General features: G+C 41.4%; 1 protein-coding gene across 1 annotated transcript; it reads left to right on the top strand.

Annotated features, from left to right (window-relative positions):
* The first annotated feature begins 3630 nt into the window (after nucleotides 1-3630).
* PCDH18 (protocadherin 18) lies at nucleotides 3631-12644 on the top strand. Its single transcript, XM_044430991.1, has 4 exons — nucleotides 3631-6507; nucleotides 7436-7521; nucleotides 7650-7813; nucleotides 11699-12644. The coding sequence occupies exons 1-4, from the start codon at nucleotides 4042-4044 to the stop codon at nucleotides 12388-12390; spliced, it is 3408 nt and encodes a 1135-aa protein (XP_044286926.1). The 5' UTR covers nucleotides 3631-4041; the 3' UTR covers nucleotides 12391-12644.
* The last annotated feature ends 6535 nt before the right edge of the window (nucleotides 12645-19179 follow it).

Here is a 19179-nt window from a genome sequence, read left to right as displayed (position 1 = left end):
ACAAGGCAGTTGCCATGTTCTTTCTGCACTGGCTGGGAAGGGGGCAGGCAAAGACTTGCCCTTTAGGGATGTAGGATCTCATAGCTGGGACTAATCATATGGCTCCCTCTCCCTGGTGACACATCAGGAGTCCATAGCATTGCATGTTTAGTTATCCATGAGGTCTGCCTGATTTGCTTTATTTGATGGACCAATGTGGCTTGCAAAGAAATGCATGTGTAGATATGATTCCTCCATGTAAGTGGATAGGACAACTGATCCAGTTGTGTGTCTCTGTGCACAAAAATTCCATCTGTGCATTGCCTTTTAAGATATTCCTGGATTGGAGCTGGAAGCCCTTGAAGAAAATTAAAAATAGTAAACAGATCTAAAATGTATCAATTAATACAATAAAGAATTAATCTGTTCTTGGACAGTTGATTATTATTGTTGATTACTAAAATTGTTTGAGAGTGCATACATCATTTGTTTATGTATTTTTATGCAAACAGATTTCATCTTATGTACAATATTGTATTTTTATGGTTTTAAATATAGGTAGATTGTCCAGAAAACTTTGGCTATTGGGAGGCATAGAGATGTAATAAATGGAACAAAATTCAATTATAAAATGTTCAGAAGAAAAAAAAAGTTATCAATATGGCATATACCCCCCCCCCAAAAAAAAACCCCAAAAACAAATTGGCACAAATACTTATCTGTGAAGGATAGTCCATAAATAAGTTACCATCACAGAAGAGGCCTGTAACACCGTATCACCTGCCAAACTTTAGAAGAAGGAGGACCACAGAGGATAAATGAAATGGCAAGCAATGATGAGAGTAGACATGTCTTCAGGCAAACCTGTATCAATGCACTTAAAGCCTTATAAATGAAACCCAAAATGTGTCCAGATACAAACTGGAAGCCAATGAATATCTTGATGTTTTCAAAGTGTTGACAATAGTTATAGCACACTCCAGAAATCCTGATAAGCAATATTTTTTTTTTTATTAGGAACCATCATTTTGAATGGATGTTAAGGGCATGGTTGGGCCAACAAGCATTGCTGCCTGAACCAAAGGATAAAATAGTACCCTCCATCATTCTACATACAGAAACTCTCCATTACATCTGAGGCAGTAGTATGTTTTAGGGGGCTCAGAACAGTCCATGTGGCACATATAAGTCAACATATGAGAATGGTCAGGAATGGAGCTCAGGAGAAACAAATGGAGGAGGAACCACTGCTCTCTGACATCTGTGAAAGTTGCCTGACTAGGCATGACCGTAGGGCTGGCCCTTCTGAAAGCCCAGAAATCTTGGCCACATCCACTGATGATGGGTTTGGAAACCAAGCCCTGTAAGGAATGGCTGAAAGACCTGCATATTGAGCTGAAGGAAGATTAATATAAGATGTAATAATAGCCTACAACTGTCTGAAAGGCTGTCATGAAATAGGTGGGAGAGACAAGTTCTTTGCTACTTCAGAGGAAAGAGCTAGAATCAATGGATGGAAATTGCAGGGAAGAACACTTGAGCTGGTCACTGTAAGGATAAGTAAGAGAGCTGTTCAACAGTGGGATTGATTTCCTCATAAGATGGTGCCTTCTCCTTTGCTGGCATTATTTAAGCAGAGATTGGATGGCCACCTGGCAGGGATGCTATAGCTACACTCTACAGTGCACAACCTGTATCAAGCAGAGGGTTTGACTAGATAATCTCCTATGACCCTTCCAATGCTCTTCAACATAGCCCTAATTTAGATAAGAGACTTATCTCCCCTTTCTTAGCTGCTCATTCCTGACTATAAGCCAAGATATACACATACAGGAGAAACACCTGAGGTACATATAGGCTTCTGACAAGAGTCTTGCACCTATTTCATTGGGAGGAGGGTGGATGGGGGAAGGTGAAAGTATCTCTTCTTGTGTGTGAGAAAGTAGAATCCATAGAGTCCAACCCCCTACTGTTGCAGGACACCATGTTACACCATCACACTCAGATGGCTATCCAGTTTCTTTTTGAATGTCTTGTGTGGGAGAGCCCACCACCTCTCTAGGCACCTAGTTCCACTGTTGCATTGCTCTGACAGTGAGGAAGCTTTTCCTGATGTCCAGCCTGATGTCACTCCTCATTGTCAAAGCAATACCAAAAGAAGTAGCCGAAGTGTGGTGTAGTGGTTAAGAGCATGGGACTGGGACTCAGACGATCTGGGTTCTAGTCCCTGCTCAGCCATGGAGCCAAATGGGAGACTTTGGGCCAGTCACAGACTCTCAGCCCAACCTGCCTCACAGGGTTGTTGTTGTGGGGATAAGATGGAGGAGGATAATGATGTAAGCTGCCTTGAGCCCTTTGCTGGAAAAAGGCAGGATAGAAATGGAAAAATAAATAAATAAATAAAAAAAGTGGGAACCTTAAGCTCAGAGGCCTTATGAGGGGCCACACTGGTGCCTATAGGAAGCCTTCCCCCAAAAGGCACCTCCCAGATGTGTAGGCTGTGAATCTGATCATCCTAGCTTTGTGGCCAATGGCCATGCTGGCCAGAAATGATTGGAATTGCAGTTTTTCCATCTGGAGGAGACTGCGTGGGACAACTTGCTGCCAGGGAACTGAAGATTGCCCAGGCTTGCTTCCACAGGTGAATGCTATCACTGATGAAATCCTTTTCCATTAAAATCACTGGGAATGTTTCATTGGTGAATCACAATGACAGTGCTTTACAGGCTATCTCAACTATTTCTACTGTAGCTTCCCTTATTTTTAATTTTTATTATTGCTTATTTGCAAACAGATTCTGCATGTGGACAAGAGGCTTTTGCATGCTCCATCATGCTAAAGCAAAGGCTGTCTTTAAATATGAAGATGAAAGGGAGTTTCAGGAGAACTACAAGAACTGTGGTAAGAAAAAAGGCACAGGAAAGGAACACACATAGGAATACATCCTTGCCAAATGTGAGTGTTCTTTCTTTCCTCTTTCATCAAAAGCCAGCTAAAGGAGAAGGCTATGCAAGGATTTTCTTGAATTTAAGATGAAGGGAAGCAAAGGATGAAAAAGAAAGCCATCGTGATTTAAAAAGAGAAAAAAGAAAGGGAGAAAAAGAAGTCAGAATCCACACCTGCATCTTGATAGTCCTCAAAAGGGAGAAGGGGACCTGGAAGAGCGAAAGAAGGGCACAGTGCTTTACTAGGCAAACTGAGTCAAAAGCTATGGCTCGCTGAAAGAAACTTTGAAGTACAGGCATAGGGATATTCATGAAAGCACTCTCTAAAATTGCTACAAAAAAACGAAGGGGGAAAAGCCCACCCCAGGTGAAATCATTATTTTAAAAAGGGAAAACAAGAAGTTGAGTTAAAGTAGCTCTTGATCAATTAGTCTCCTTTTTGTTGTGGCACACTCTCGGCAGGCTGGGGGAGGGGGGAGGAAGAGGAGGAGCAGCCCCTCCTTCCTTCCTTCCTCCGGCTCCTTCTCTCCCGTTTTGTATGTGTGTGACTTCACTGTCCTTTGATTTGGAAGCGAGCTGATTGGCTGGAAGCGATTCAACACATGCAGCCGGGCAAGAGCTTTGTCTGAGTTGGAGTGAAGTTACACAGGTTTTTAGACGGGAGTCAGCAATCTGGGGCGGTTAGTCGGCCGCCGAGCAGGGAGAAAGGAAGAAGATCTCCTCGGGAAGAGGGGCCGGACGCCTTGCAGTTTCAGCTTCTTCCTCGACTGTCGGAGGAGCCTTGTAACCGCAGCGGCAGCAGAAAGAAGCCCTGATGTTACAACCCTCTTGGACGAGAGATCAGCAGCAGCAGCAGCAGCGAGCCGGCTTGCTGGAGGATGTATCTGGCAGTCCTGCCACCGCCCGTGTCTGTACGTAAGCAACTTTCCTCCCTGAGCTAATAGGATCCTGGAACTTTGCTCGCCTGGACAAGGACGCTTTCCGGTCTCGGAGAGGGCCGAATGTATGCTGGGTTTGCGCTGCCCCGACGAAGTTGAGCCTGAATCGCCTGGGAACTTGTCGGGGAGGCAGGAATCGCGGAGCCCCTTCGCAGAGGCGGCGCGGCTGAGTCGGAAAAATGCACTTTATTCTCCTGTTTGCACTGGCGCTGATCATGTCTCCCTGCAAAAGCGTAGCGGGTAAAAATTTGAAATACAGGATTTACGAGGAGCAGAGAGTCGGCTCGGTGATTGCCAGGCTGTCGGAAGATGTCGCCGACGTTTTGTACAAGATGCCCAACCCCTCGTCGGTTCGCTTCCGAGCCATGCCGAGGGGGAATTCTCCTTTGCTGGTGGTCCGAGAGGATAATGGAGAGATCAGCATCGGAGCTAAAATTGACCGGGAACAACTCTGCCAGAAAAACTTAAACTGCACGATAGAGTTTGATGTGATCACTCTGCCTACCGAGCATCTGCAGCTTTTCCATGTCGAAGTTGAAGTGCTGGATATTAATGACAACTCCCCTCAATTCTCCAGGGGTTTAATCCCGATTGAAATCTCCGAGAGTGCAGCTGTGGGGACGCGGATTCCTTTGGACAGTGCTTTTGATCCAGATGTTGGAGAAAATTCCCTGTACACGTACTCGCTGTCTGCCAATGATTTCTTCACCATTGAGGTCAGAACGAGGACTGATGGGGCCAAGTATGCAGAGCTGATTGTGGTTAGTGAACTGGACCGGGAGCTGAAATCAAGCTACGAGCTTCAACTCACTGCCTCAGACAATGGGGTGCCTCCGCGGAGTGGATCGTCTATTCTAAAAATAAGCATTTCTGATTCCAATGACAATAGTCCAGTTTTTGAGCAGCAGACATATATCATTCAGCTCCTGGAAAATTCCCGTATTGGGACTTTGCTGATTGACCTCAATGCTACCGATCCAGATGAGGGTGCTAATGGTAAAGTTGTATATTCCTTCAGCAGTCACGTGTCTTCCAAAATTATAGAGACTTTTAAAATGGACTCTGAAAGGGGGCAACTGACTCTTTTAAAACCAGTGGACTATGAAACTACCAAATCCTATGAAATTGATGCTCAAGCACAGGATCTGGGTCCCAATTCTATCCCTGCTCACTGCAAAATCATCATTAAAGTTGTTGATGTGAATGACAACAAACCTGAGATAAATTTAAATCTGATGTCTCCTGGGAAGGAGGAAATTGCTTATATTTCTGAAAAGGCTTCTATAGAGACTTTTGTTGCCCTGGTTAGGGTGCAGGACAAAGATTCAGGAGTAAACGGAGAGGTAGTGTGCAAGCTCCATGGACATGGCCACTTTAAACTCCAAAAGACCTATGAAAACAATTACTTCATCTTAACAAACACCACTCTGGATCGAGAAAAGCGATCTGAATATAGCCTGACGGTTATAGCAGAAGACAAGGGGACTCCAAGTCTCTCCACAGTGAAACACTTCACTGTGCAGATCATTGATGAAAATGACAACCCACCCCAATTCCAGACAAACAGATACGAGATTGTTATTTTGGAAAATAACTCTCCAGGTGCATATATAACTTCTGTTACAGCTACAGATCCAGATCTGGGAGACAATGGCCAGGTGACCTACATCATCTTGGAGAGTTTTATTTTGGGAAGTTCCATAACTACCTATGTGACCATTGATCCCTCCAACGGAGCCATCTATGCACTTAGAACTTTTGACCATGAAGAAATAAACCAGATTGCCTTTGTGGTTCAAGCCAGAGATGGAGGAAGTCAACAACTTGCCAGTAATACAACTGTTGTGCTTACCATCATTGATGAGAATGACAATGCACCTGTAATTGTGGGGCCAATACTACACAACAATACCGCAGAGATTTCAATTCCCAAAGAAGCTGAAATTAACTACTGTATCACAAGGATAAGAGCCATAGATAGAGACTCAGGTATGAACTCAGAGCTAAGCTGTTCATTAGCCAGTAGCAGTGAAGACAGCCTCTTCATAATGGACCCACAGACATGTGATATCTGTCTCAATGCTAGCATTGAATCTGCAAAGTCAACAGAATGGGAGCTTTCAGTGGTTGTTCAAGACAAAGGAAGCCCTCAACTCAGTACCAAAGCACTCCTGAAATGCAGTGTTGTTAAATATGTTTATCTGCCTTCATCTACAGAAGCCACATATATTAGCCAGCCCTCTCTAGATGTTTCCATGATCACAATTATATCGTTAGGAGCAATATGTGCAGTTTTGCTAGTTATCATGGTTGTCTTTGCTACAAGGTGCAATCGGGAGAAAAAGGATACCAGGTCCTATAACTGTCGGGTTGCAGAATCCACTTACCAGCATCATCCCAAAAGGCCATCAAGGCAGATTCACAAAGGGGACATTACACTAGTGCCTACTGTTAATGGTACTTTACCAATCAGGTCTCATCATAAAGCTTCACCTTCATCATCTCCAACACTAGAAAGAGGGCAAATGAGCAGTCGCCAAAGCCATCACAGTCACCAGTCTCTCAACAGTCTGGTGACCATCTCATCCAATCATGTTCCAGAGAATTTCTCTCTTGAGCTCACTCATGCTACCCCTGCTGTTGAGGTAAGACCATAGTGTTCTGCATGGACCAGAAGTTCTTCTCACAGGCGGGATGGTCCTATGGACATTTCAAATATTAGTTAATCTGGAATGCACTCAAAGCTGTCAACTGCCAGGTATTATGAATGTGCGCACACACTTCAGTTTCTTTACATATGCACTGGAAAACCATGTTAAGGTTATGTACCTGCATATCTCCTGCACACGTTTGTGTGAGGCTTGCATTGTTTCTTGTACTTCAGTTATTTTTGTGTAGAAAATCTTTAAGATTTGAAATGTCTCTGTATGTATTTGTGTCTATAGTCTTCTATGGAAACATGAACACCATATGCAACTTCTTCATTGGCATTGCTGCTATACTGCAGTGCCAATAGAGTAACCATTAATGGTACAGTTCATTACTGCTAGTTTAGTCTCTTTGTTTCACACTTGATTTGGAACATTTTCCACAAATGCTTCCAACATGATAGAATCATGTGTTCTTCTCTGTCACTGTATTTTGACACATTTCATAATGTATTTACATATACAAATAGCACAAAACAATGAAGCAATATATTACCAATGCTGGTGCAATTTTCACTACAGCTGCTGTAACAGCTTGCAAGAACTTTACATACAAATCTGTTAATGAATGTGTTTTAAGGCCCTGAGCCATATCACAGAGCACTTGAATGTAAGCTGATTTTCTAGTCACTTCAAGGGAGCTAAAGCCATTCACATCCAAATATTTTAGCTTAACTAGATTGAGGATCAGACTATAGGTCTTTAATTATTTTGTATCCTTAGGGTAATAAACATAACTGGACTACACTGGTGAAGTAGAATTAGTTCTCATCTACTTTGGGCTATACTGTGTTGTCTCTTAACAACGTGGATTGGTTCTAACCATTTTTTCCAATCCTGCATCTTTTTGTGTATTTCTCAACAGGTCTCTCAACTTCTCTCAATGCTTCACCAAGGACAGTATCAGCCAAGGCCAAGTTTTCGAGGAAACAAATATTCCAGAAGCTACAGGTGAGTTGTTTTTTCAGTCAGATCAAGGCTGAAAATCTTTTTTACCTGAGGAGACAGTCCTGCATAAGAAGCAGTGCAGTGATTCAGTGAATACATTCAATCAACATGTCACTTTCCTTTCATCACAGGTATGCCCTTCAAGATATGGATAAGTTCAGCCTGAAAGACAGTGGCCGGGGTGACAGTGAAGCAGGAGACAGTGATTATGATTTGGGGAGAGATTCTCCAATTGACAGACTTCTTGGAGAAGGATTCAGTGACCTTTTCCTTACAGATGGAAGAATTCCTGCAGGTAAGAATGCAATAAAAGTTGAAGAGTTTATTTACCATGCTCTCTGATGGTCATGCTGAGGCACGTTCACAGTGAAGAAAAACAAACTTCTTTCTTTTCTGCTTTCCCCCCTTCTCCTTGATGATAACGACAGCACAGCTCACAAAAGTTTTGACTACACCAGCTGTCTTTTGCAAAAACAATATACAGCTGGGTAGTCAAACTGCTGCAAAATTATCCAAAGCTTAAAGGCCTTGTATCCCACTGCTGGTATCACTTGCAGTCCCATGAGCTGGCTTTTTCAGTCTTCCACTGAGAGAAGAAAAACAAAGTATTAAGTCTCCTAATCTCTGCAATCTGGTGCCTATTTGCTGTTTGCATTAAAATAAAGTTAATGGCAATGTTATATTTGTGTTCAAGGATCATAAGATTCAATGTATAGATGCTGCTGCACATGTCATGCTTAAAATGCCTTGTACTGTGCTATGAGACACACCCAAAAAGGAAAGTCTGAAAGCAAAAGAGGAAAATCTGCATTGAGACCAAATGTGTATTTAATTAGCTCAGTTATGACTGGTGTTATAGCCTGCCATTTTTAAAGTGGACTATGGGTATGTTTTAATACTACATTTAGATTACTATGTGCAGTAATCCAAAATGCCCTAAACCCCTAAATCAGGGCGTAGAATCAGTGATTATCATTTGGGAAGCAAATCCAGTCCCAGACCAAATCCAGTCTTCTTGTGGCCCCAGTGTGACTCTCTGGGGTTCTGCAGATGACCAAATCCCTTTCCCTTGGTCCAAACCTTCCTCCACACACACAGATTTCTTTTTAGTTTCCCAACTTTTGCATAGGTTTTTCTTCTTTAAATTTTAGTCCCATCCTTTTTGCCTTTGACTTCTTGTCTCCTGCCTCTTACCACACCTACTTCTGAATGTGGGCCAAAGAGCTCCTCTGAAATTTGGCCCTTGGGCTGAAAGAGGTTCATCACTGGTGCCCACTACTATTCTATGGGGAACCTCCTATCTTTGTGCTCTACCTTTATTGCCAAATTACATCTAATGTATGGCCACCATAGAAGAATAGTGAGTTGGAAGGGACCAAGGAGTCCATTGAGTCCAACCCCTTGTTCAGTGTTCAGTTAAACCATCCTCTCAAATGGGCCAGATGAACTTGTTATCTTACAGTGGGAAACCCAGTGTGATGAAGTGCTTAGAGTGTTGAACTGAGACTAGGGAGATCCATTTTCTAGTTCCCACACAGCCATGAAACTAACTTTGGGCCAGGCAGTGACTTTCAGCCTAACCTACCTCATGTGATGTTGTTAGAATAAAATGGAAAGGGAGCTTCTTGGACTCCTTATATATAAATGCAACAAATATGCAGGATATACATGTTACAAATGATAAACCAATACAGTGTAGTCCCGTGCATGCATACTTGGAAGTCCCTTGAGAAATATGCACCTAAGTGTGCTTAAGATTGCTACCATGTTGAGTATCCTTGGGCTATGTTTATATAAGGGGAAGGAGAGACCTGTAGTTCCATGGTAGAGTAAATGGATTTACATGTTTATGGTACAAGGCTCAATGCCTTGTAATCAACCTTTAAAAGTGAGTTAAGTAGGAAGTGATAGAAAAGATCTCTTTGGAACCCTGGAAAGGGGTTTCCAGTCAGAGTAGACAGTGCTGGGTTACATGACCCCACCTGGTTTGAAGCAACTTCTTATGGACTATCTTCATAGAAATGGCATGAAACAGTAAAATAAGAACTTTGCTTTGATTGTCTAATTCTGTAGCAGTACTTGAATGTAAAAGCAGACAAGTATACCCATTTTTCATACCATAATTTAATGTGAAACCTTCAAAAATTAAATAGTGGAAATTTCATACCCTACCATCAATCATTATGAGGCCACTACAAATAATTAAGGGCATACTCCTATGGAAATGAGCATAAATCCCCAAACTTGGAGGCATATATTCATTTAGTAGCAAGTGGAAAGAATGACGGGGATGATTTTTGCCTTTGCACTCCTCCCACTTAGCATTTTTGCCAGACAGATATTTCTTCCATCTGGCTGGAGCATCTTAGAGGGGGAAGGAAAGGAGCAGCATCATTCTCTTGCCTTTCTCATCTCTTCCTGCTCCTCTCTGAGGTCATGCTGCTGAGGACATTTCCATTTGTACCTTGCATACCTCTGATTACCCATTTCATTTTGCAGATTGTACAATGCTTGAAGTCTTGTGGTGACAGCTCTTGCCAGTATAACTATGCCTATTCTTGCTCATATCATGGCAAAGATATAGTTGTAAAATTGTGTTGGGCATTTTCTCAAACACATTTTCCAGCCATAACCCTTCACCTGTGGAAGTGTATAAAGAAAGAAATAATGATGGTCTGCTTAAATATAGAAAGACAAAATTAATACAGGCAAAATTGAACAGAGCTTGTATATTCTTGTGCGTTTTTGCTTGGTTTTAAAGCCTGAGTATCTTGCAGGTCATCTGAGCCAACACTTTGAAAATTTCCCTATGTACATGCTTTCTGAATCTCATCAATAAATCAGTAGTAACTTGACAACAGCCATTTCAGCTTTTTCCACAAAGCAATATAAAAAGTACAACATGGATGATTATAAGTGCAAAGAATGAAATCTAAGCCTCAACTTTAGACAAAAAAGTCACACAAGTTCCAGCATTTCCTCATCAGCATAGCTGCCCAGAGAATGCTGCCAGTTTTGGGACTTTTGTGGCTTAACATGTAGAATTGGATCCCACACTTGGAGCTCTGGCTTGCCTGAAGGCATGTAGGGTACACCTACCTTGCCCTCTTTATCCAGCCAGCTCAAATGAGAAGCAACAGATGGTAATCTGTTAAATGCACTGTCTCTACAGTGGAGGTTGATGCTACTGCTCCCTTTCTCCTACATTTAAAAAAAAAATCCAAAATTACGAATTTGCAGACTTACCAGATTTGCTAAGCTGGTCAGGAATTTTGTTTTGGAGGACATTCAGCCTTCCACATTTGACAGGCACTGCCTATCCAATGAGTATTTGGTTTGAAGTTTCCTCCCTGCCCCTCCCCACTCCTTGATGCCAGAGCTGCAGCTGGCATGAAGAGAAGGTGTTCTGTGCTTGGAGTCCCAGCGTGGACTTCAGAATGCCCCCTGGCCATAGGAGTGCACCTTTGAAATCCATGCTAAGAATCACAACTACAAGAATAGCCATGAAGAAATAATAAAAAACTGAGGAAAGGACAGTAAAATGAACAGCAACGTGATAAACAAGTACAAAGAGAAAAAATAGGTATAGACTACAACTCACAATGGGAGTTATAGACCTTTTTCTTAGTTTGCATAGGATTGCACCCTAAACTGTTAAAAAGCAAGTCCCAGATTTTTTGTCCTAGAGACTCATTGAAATGAATGGGACATCACATTGGACACAATCCAGTATAATCAAAGGCAATCTGAAAAAGAATGGAAAGAAGTGAAATAATTTTATCTGTTCTTATGTGGAATGAGGAATTCAGGAAATTCAGCTCATGCATCACTCTGGACAATGATCCCTATAGCTGGGCAGCAACCTGTGAAAAACCTCTAACGTTATACCCATTGCAATAGCTCAGACTGTCAGAATCACTCATAAATGGAAACAACAGAATCAGTTAATGGGGGAAGGTGTTTCTCTGGGATGAAGAGAAGCCTCCACCCTAAAGTGTGTAGGGCCAAGAATGTGTTTCTTGGCCATAAAATGCACCCATGTCCCAACTATTTCCATCACACTTATAATAAGCATGGTCCAGACTCTTTAGGGAATTAAAGGTTAAAAGCAACACTTCAAATTATGTCTAGAAATGAGTAAGTATTAATTTCTCACTTTCCTTTTTCTTTTTCTTCACAGCGATGAGGTTGTGCACAGAGGAATGCCGAGTCCTGGGACATTCAGACCAGTGCTGGATGCCACCTCTGCCTTCTCCGTCTTCTGATTACAGAAGTAACATGTTTATTCCTGGAGAAGAATTTCAGTCCCAACAAAGCCAGCCGCTGCAGCAGCAGCAACAGCAGCAGCAACAGCAGCAGACATTAGAGGAAGATTCCCAGGCTGTTGAGTTGTCGGAAAAAAAAAAGAGCTTTTCAACTTTTGGCAAAGATAGTCAGAATGAGGAAGAGGCAGGTGACATGTGTACCTCCTCTCTGCTCTCTGAAATGAACAGTGTCTTTCAGCGCCTTTTGCCCCCTTCCTTAGATGCCTACATGGAATGCAATGAAATGGATCCTTCCAGTTCGCTAGAGCGCAGGAAAGGACACTTACCTGCCAAGACTGTAAGCTACCCACAAGGAGTGGCAGCATGGGCAGCCAGTACACACTTCCAAAACCCTGCCAATAGCACTGGGCTTACCTTGGGGACTCATTCAGGTGTCCAACCATCTTCAAAATGGCTGCCAGCCATGGAGGAAATCCCAGAGAATTATGAAGAAGATGACTTTGATAATGTGCTCAACCACCTTAGTGATGGTAAACATGAACTAATGGATGCTAGTGAGCTGGTGGCAGAAATTAACAAGCTGCTACAAGATGTCCGGCAGAACTAGAACATTTTGTTTCATAGCATATTAATTTTCCATATTTATGGAAAATGGAGGGATGGGAACCCAGAATGAAAAGAACTGGCATTGCCAATTAGTTACATTTATCATAAATGTGTCTGTGTATGTTGAATATTAAGATACTGTATTTTCATATGTACACAATGCAAGTGTGATTAACTTTAACTGTATTTTAAAAATACATTTGTACCTTATATTTATGTGTAATTTAACAAATAAATTTTATTTTTGTACTCCCATGGCAAGCATGTTTTCCTACATATGAACACTTGGCACTGTTTGTGTCTGACATTCAGTATTCCTACCACAAGAGTGTATAAAATCTAAAAACTAAGGGATGCCATTTTCCATGGGTTCTTCCCCCAAAATGAAATGTTATGATACAAAATCAAATTAAGTAAAACCTTGTCCAAATGTTAGTTTCAATAACTGATCTAACATCTTGTTGCAATGTTCATTCTTATAATAAAGAGTTGTCAACTCCCTTGAAGGCTAGAGGTTCATTTATTTTCAGGCTGAATTAAATTCCTTTTCCTATATAATTAAAGGAGGAAAATAAGAACATTATTGTAAAGCAAGGCCTAATTATCAGATGGGCATATGACCCAAAAGCAAAACTGTAAACATTTTCTCTTTAGGCTGAGTACAACTTTAAAAGGTAATCTTAAGGGCCTTCACAGAAAATTTAGGCTGGGATAGGACTCCCAAACTTAGTGTACAATCAAATTGAGATGTTTGCAATCTTCCAAATGTAGAGGTTCATGGGTATCTATGTAAAATGAGAGGAGTAGTGGAGGTGACCTTTGCTTCCCTGTTCCACTCAATCTTCATTTCTGCTGGATGGACACCTAACTGGGGCTCTTCAGAGGGGAAAGAAAGAGATTACAGAGGATATATTGCACACCCTGAAGTCTTTTCCTCGTGAAACTTCCCAGAAAGCTCTCTTTATATGCATGCTGATGCTGAGTTCCTAACCTTGGAGAAGCAGCTGGCACAGTTCTTTCTACAATGGCTGCTGAGAGGGAAGGGGTACCAGGGCACAGATTCCCTGTTCCTTAGCTGGAGCTCTGTCTTGGTATATCCTTTATCTGCTGCAGATAAATATTGGTAAATTTTAGAAATGCCCCTTTATGTAAAGGATCTAATTATCCTTTCATGTCACCCAAATTTAGAAAGTCATGCTTGCTTCTACTCAGTCATTGACATACAGGCTGTACATAAATTAGGGTGAAAACATGCTTCTTGTCTAGCTTTGAGTGTCATGTAAAATAAAAATGGCGGTCAATAAAAGGCTAATTTAAACCAGCATAAATCGTCTCACCATTAATGGTCTTGCCCTGAGTAAATGAGGGTCACTACTTCAGGTGCATAGTCTTCCATAGCACCTGTTGAATAAGTATAATATATTTGCTCCCAGAAAGGGAAGCTGGTCTTTGGTTGGTTTGAATAGATCTTGAACCTAATGCTAGATCTAGAGTTGCAGGTTGGGAAACTACTGCCTTGGCCAATGGAGGATAGGATGTTGGGCTGCTGCTAGAAATGTGGGCGGCAAGGTGCATCTCATTGGGCAGGTTTTTGTTGTGGGTTTTGAAGTAGGATGATGTGGCCACCTTAGGCTTCTGCTTTCTTAAAGGTCCAGCAGACCGTCAATTTGTCTATTGGCATGGGCATGCTAGGAATTGTAGTACTTCTCTCTCAACTTCCATAGGATTCCACCTTTAGTTCAATATAAAATATAAATCTAAGCACGCAGCTTATAAAATGACTAACTGCCAATTGGAATTTGTCTGCAAAATAAATTGTACTGGAATCTATAGCCTTCCAGTATCATCTTGTTTTTGCTTTCTGCTTGTAGTTTCTCCTATGTGGTGTTGAGTTATACAGTGGAATTCAGGGTGCAATACTTAGATATTCTTTTCCTTGTGCAATATGGCCTAACTTTAATACCAGACTTAGGGAAACCAATGATGTGCTTCTCAGCAGAACCAGGTGTGTAAGAATTCATCCTCTGCAAACAGATGATAGGGCTTTTTCATTTGGAGCTTTAAAGCAATTTTCTAAACTAGTACCAGTGTACAGATAAGCACGTGAATGTGGCTGACTTATAGGAGGAAAAAGCTTTGTTGGGGTCTAAACAGGATTGGAAGAGTTGTCCAGCTACCAAAAAGGAAACTGAAATATATTTTAGCAAATTATATAGGAGGCAGGAATTTCAATATGCGATTCAGTGGCTGCAGTGGGGATGTCACTGAGAAAATTACATTTGAATGAATTTCAATAAATAGAGGAAGCTTTTAAATAGCACTTAGGAGGTAGGGAAGGAATTACTAAGGTAAGGAGGAAATGGCAGCATTTTTCAGATACACACACACACATGCTGCTTTGAAGCATACTTAGTGGCAGGGGAATGAAATAAATGCAGCAAGAGGGCACTCACAATTCCCTACTATGTAACGGTGGGTAGAAAACATATGGACAGCCAAGCAAGAAAAGCAGGATAGCAGCAGCACAAGCCTGCACAAACCCCAAGGTTAGCCATGTGTCTTCTCTCCATGTGGTTGTAGAGCAGAGAGCTGGAGGTTATGATCATCAGTGGAAACCAAGTGAGCTAATGCAGAAGAGGAGTCCAGTGAACAAAGAGTAGAGAGGAAGTCCAGATATGAGAGGTTCTCAGAAAGTGCAGATGCCATAGGAAACTTGTTTTACGCCTCTATTGGTTCATAATGCAGGATGAGATTCCTGTGGTAGAATGCTCCTTTGCTGAACACAGCAATATTTTTAAACATCCCTATACATGTGAAATTGCCATTTCCAAAAGGGAGGCTAAATACATGCATCCATATGGAACAAACAAAAAGCTTTCAGAAATGAAACCATGTTAACATGTTGCAGCCAAAATCTTTGTGAGATGTATTATAATGGAAGTTTGGAAGGAATCACATGCATGGAATGTTTTATACATACAGAGGGAGGGGAAGGGAGCTAGAGAAAGAGAGAGAAAAATGTAGAGAGAAAAAATGTTAGTGGCATGACACATTAGCAGGGAAATGAAATGTATGAATACAGACTCTGGTAATTGTGTCTCGTTTAGAAATCTGTGGAATAGTCACAGTGACCATCCAGAACACAATGTGGATATAAGCCAAAATACTACCATTGGCAAGCAAGTTAACACCTGTAAAAGTCTGTTATCTTGATTTGGGTGACAGATGATAGATTTGAACTTCTTGATGAATGTTAATATAGCAATGTTTTAGTATTTCTTGGTTCAAGAATGATCAGCATAAGGTCAGCATGAATAACCCAGGAAACTGAAATGTTATATTTTCCTTTCATTAGTGCTATTTCATATGTCAGGTTTGTGTCCATTTATTCCTTTGCAGAGACTGGCATATTCTCCAGCAAAGAGTTCCTCAGGAGTTGCTCTGCCCCATGCTATTTAACATCTACATGAAACTGCTGAGTGGGGCCATCCAGAGATTTGGAGTGCATTGCCATCAGTACGCTGATAACACACAGCTCTGTTTCTCCTTTTCGTTGTCAGCGGGTGAGGCTGTGGATGTGCTAAACTGCTGTCTGGCTATGATAATGGTCTGGATGAGAGCTAACTAATGAAACTCAATCCAAACAAGACTGAGATGCGGTTGATGGGTGGTTCCCTTGACCAGATGGCAGATGTTCAAGCTGTTCTAGATAGAGTTGCACTTGTCCCGAAGGAGCAGGATTGTAGACTGGGTGTGCTCCTTGATCTCTCCTTATCACTTGAAGTTTAGGTGGCAACAGTGGATTGAAGTGCCTTCTTCCATATTTGGTTGGTGGACTGGCTGTGGTCCTATCTGGATAGGGTTAGCCTGACTTCAGTAATTCATGTTCTTGTAATCTCTAGATTGGAGAGATTGCAATGCACTCTGTGTGGGGCTGACCTTGAAAGTGGTTCAGAAGCTGCAGCTGGGGAAGAATGTGGCAACTGGATTAATAACTGGGACCACCTAGTTTGAACATACAAGACTTGGTCTAGCCTGCCTTCATTGGCCTACTTGTATGCTCCCAGTCCCAATTCAAGGTGCTGGTCTTAATTTATAAAGCCCTACATGGCTTAGGACCGAAATACCTGTTGGAGTGCCTCTCCCAACTGCAATCTATCTGGACATTACACTTAACCTCTGAAGTCTTCCTCTGAGTGCCAAGCCCTTGAGAGACTCAGAAGGTGGAAACTTGCAGGAGAGCTCTTTATGTGGTGCGTTCCCATCTTTGGAAGAACCTCCCTGCTGCAGCCTACCTGGCACTGAATATGACATTTTTTCAGCATCGAGTTAAGACAGCTCTCTTTGTAGAAGCCTTTAAAGATCTCCCTGGTTATTCAGAGGTCTGGTGGGTTTATCCAGGTTCCTTCTTTCCTTTCCTTTTAGCCAAGTCTTTTTCATTTTATTTAATGTACTTTGATGCTATTGTATTTCATTTAAATGTTTGAAATGCTGCTTTTTGTGCTGTATTCCATTGTTTTTATATCCTATTTGAATCACATAGAGAGCTTTGGCTACAGGTGGTACAGAAATGTAATAAATAAATACAATTTGTCTTGTTTTGAGTCAGCAGATTCCTTCTTTAGAATCTCTTGGTCTACCTACCTTTGATCTAGATAGGTCCTTGAGGCAGATCCTTGAAGAGAGAAAAGAGGTTGTGGCCATGTCTATAACTGCTTCACCCAAAGCTTCTCAGAGCTAGGCAGTGAATGAATGAACAAAAAAATAAATCAGTAAATGATTTGAAAGACTAGGCTGACATTATCTCCAGTGGAGCTCAGCACTGGTTCATTAGAACATGCAACCAAGAGCACTTCCCTGTGTTTGAAACATCTTCCCCTTTTCTCTGCTTGCCTGCTAACTGCTGTGTAGGAAGGGGTGGAGAGCAGTATAGATACAAGGAGAAGAAGAAAGCAAGCTGGAAACATCAGCAGTGTATGTGCCTTTTACTATCCCTGCCTACCTTGTCTCCAAGCTGAGTGACAGTTGAAGTACACAAGGAGAAAGTGAGAAGAGTGTTAGCAGCCAGAGCATTAGCACAACAATGACAGGCTGAAGGACAAGATGGCTGAGGAGGAGAAACAGTAATGTGCTGCTTTCCATTGGCAGAATGTATCTCTGCACTGGAAGATTAGTATTCAGGTAGGCTTGAATGTGGTCTACCAAAAGAAATGATAAATTAGCCAAAATCCTGTTTACTTGCCTGAAGTACTGTCACTGCAGTTAAGTCAAATTTAACTTCTGGAGACTGATATGCACTCTCTTTCCACCATAAACTTTTTTTTCGCCCAAAGACAGAAAATACCAGTAATGCTTTTAGACCTCAACAATTATATTGCACAAATTCAGTCTTCACAGTCCACTGGGCATTAGCAACCTGTATGAAAATGTAAAATCCTTAAATAGGTTTGTGCCCACCAGTCATTTTGTGTGGATAATCACAAGTATTTAAAAGTCATAGTTCATAAAAAGGAGTTTGTAGGAAAAAAATAAATTTGGAGCTGCCATTTTCCTAATGACCAAATACAAGTGCGAGGAAAAAGACTTCTCCCTGAAGTGATTGTCCCATTAGCTAATGGTGTCAACTCTCAGGGATATTATCAAGTTTTCTGGTTCAGAAGTCCTGTGGCAAAGATTGTATTTTGCTGCAGAATCAGTTAAGTGGTGTTCTTCTTTCTCAAAACAAACATTGACAATATATATGGGTGTGTATGTAAGAGAGAATGCACACACACACACACACCTTAAAATTGATGGGAACAGCAGAGGATGTGGTATTGCTAAAATTAAGTTTCAAAAGAAGTACATTTATGCTTGGAAGAGAAAAGACTGAATATATTTAGTGTCTGTCCATGACCTGTCATCAGATATAGAAAAGCCAATTAAAATTGACATCAAGAAGTTCTCAGTGTTATTCCCATGATGGTCCCAAAGAAACACAGAGCAAGAAATTGTTCAAATTACTATTTCTTTTGAGTGAACCATGTTTATTATAAAATTTAATAACTCTGACACATCAAGAGATATTGGAGCAATATTCAATGAAGTAAAGCTAAAATATAAAATATTACAAATTCACTTGTCATTCAGGAAATGCTTGCTGTGGAATATCCCAGGAAACTGTAGTAAAGAAATGTCTTCTTCCAACACCAAATTGAGGTAGTGTAGGTGCATGCCTGATTTCACTTGGAAAGTCATTCAGTAGGTTGGGAGCCTCCACACTAAAGTCCTGGTGATTTCCAAGCAGATCTCCAATCCGCATGGACGAACTACATGGCAAACTTAGTGACATTATCTGTCAATACAATTAGTCCAGGGAAATGTATCACAATTTATTTCTTTTTACCTCCAAGTCTAATCCCCATGCTGTCATAGCACATGTTCTGGATGGATTGTATGCAGCTGTGTGTTCCACATGTGCTCATTCCTGGAGAAAATGGACCTGACCGTGGTCACACATCCAACATGGATTGCTGTTTTGAAAAGTACCCATGAACTTGACTTGGGACAGAAAGTAGCACCTTGAAATTTGAACAGAGGAAGTTTTGTCATGTCATGTGACTCTATTATCCTATCCAGCTCCGTGGCTCTTGGTTAATTCCAAAGTGCTTGTTATTATCTCTGAAATCCCTATCGAGTCTTAGATGGGATCTTTGAGGGTCAAACCACACATTATATTAATTGTGTAGGCTATAGCTAGGGATCAGAGAGAGAGAGTGAGAGACTTTTGAGTGAGTGCACAGAGAACAAT

The sequence above is a fragment of the Varanus komodoensis genome, unplaced genomic scaffold, assembly GCF_004798865.1.
Source record: "Varanus komodoensis strain SLA01 unplaced genomic scaffold, ASM479886v1 scaffold21, whole genome shotgun sequence".
NCBI lineage: Eukaryota > Metazoa > Chordata > Lepidosauria > Squamata > Varanidae > Varanus > Varanus komodoensis.
Note: the sequence above shows the minus strand (reverse complement) of the source record. Positions and strands in the feature narration are given on the sequence as shown.

What these genes read in the sequence shown, in the direction of transcription:
- PCDH18 (XM_044430991.1), top strand. Translation starts at nt 4,042, where the DNA reads ATGCACTTTATTCTCCTGTTTGCACTGGCGCTGATCATGTCTCCCTGC. An exon ending in ATGCTACCCCTGCTGTTGAG is followed by an intron (nt 6,508 to 7,435) that starts GTAAGACCATAG and finishes ATTTCTCAACAG; the next exon opens with GTCTCTCAACTTCTCTCAAT. An exon ending in AGATGGAAGAATTCCTGCAG is followed by an intron (nt 7,814 to 11,698) that starts GTAAGAATGCAA and finishes TTTTCTTCACAG; the next exon opens with CGATGAGGTTGTGCACAGAG.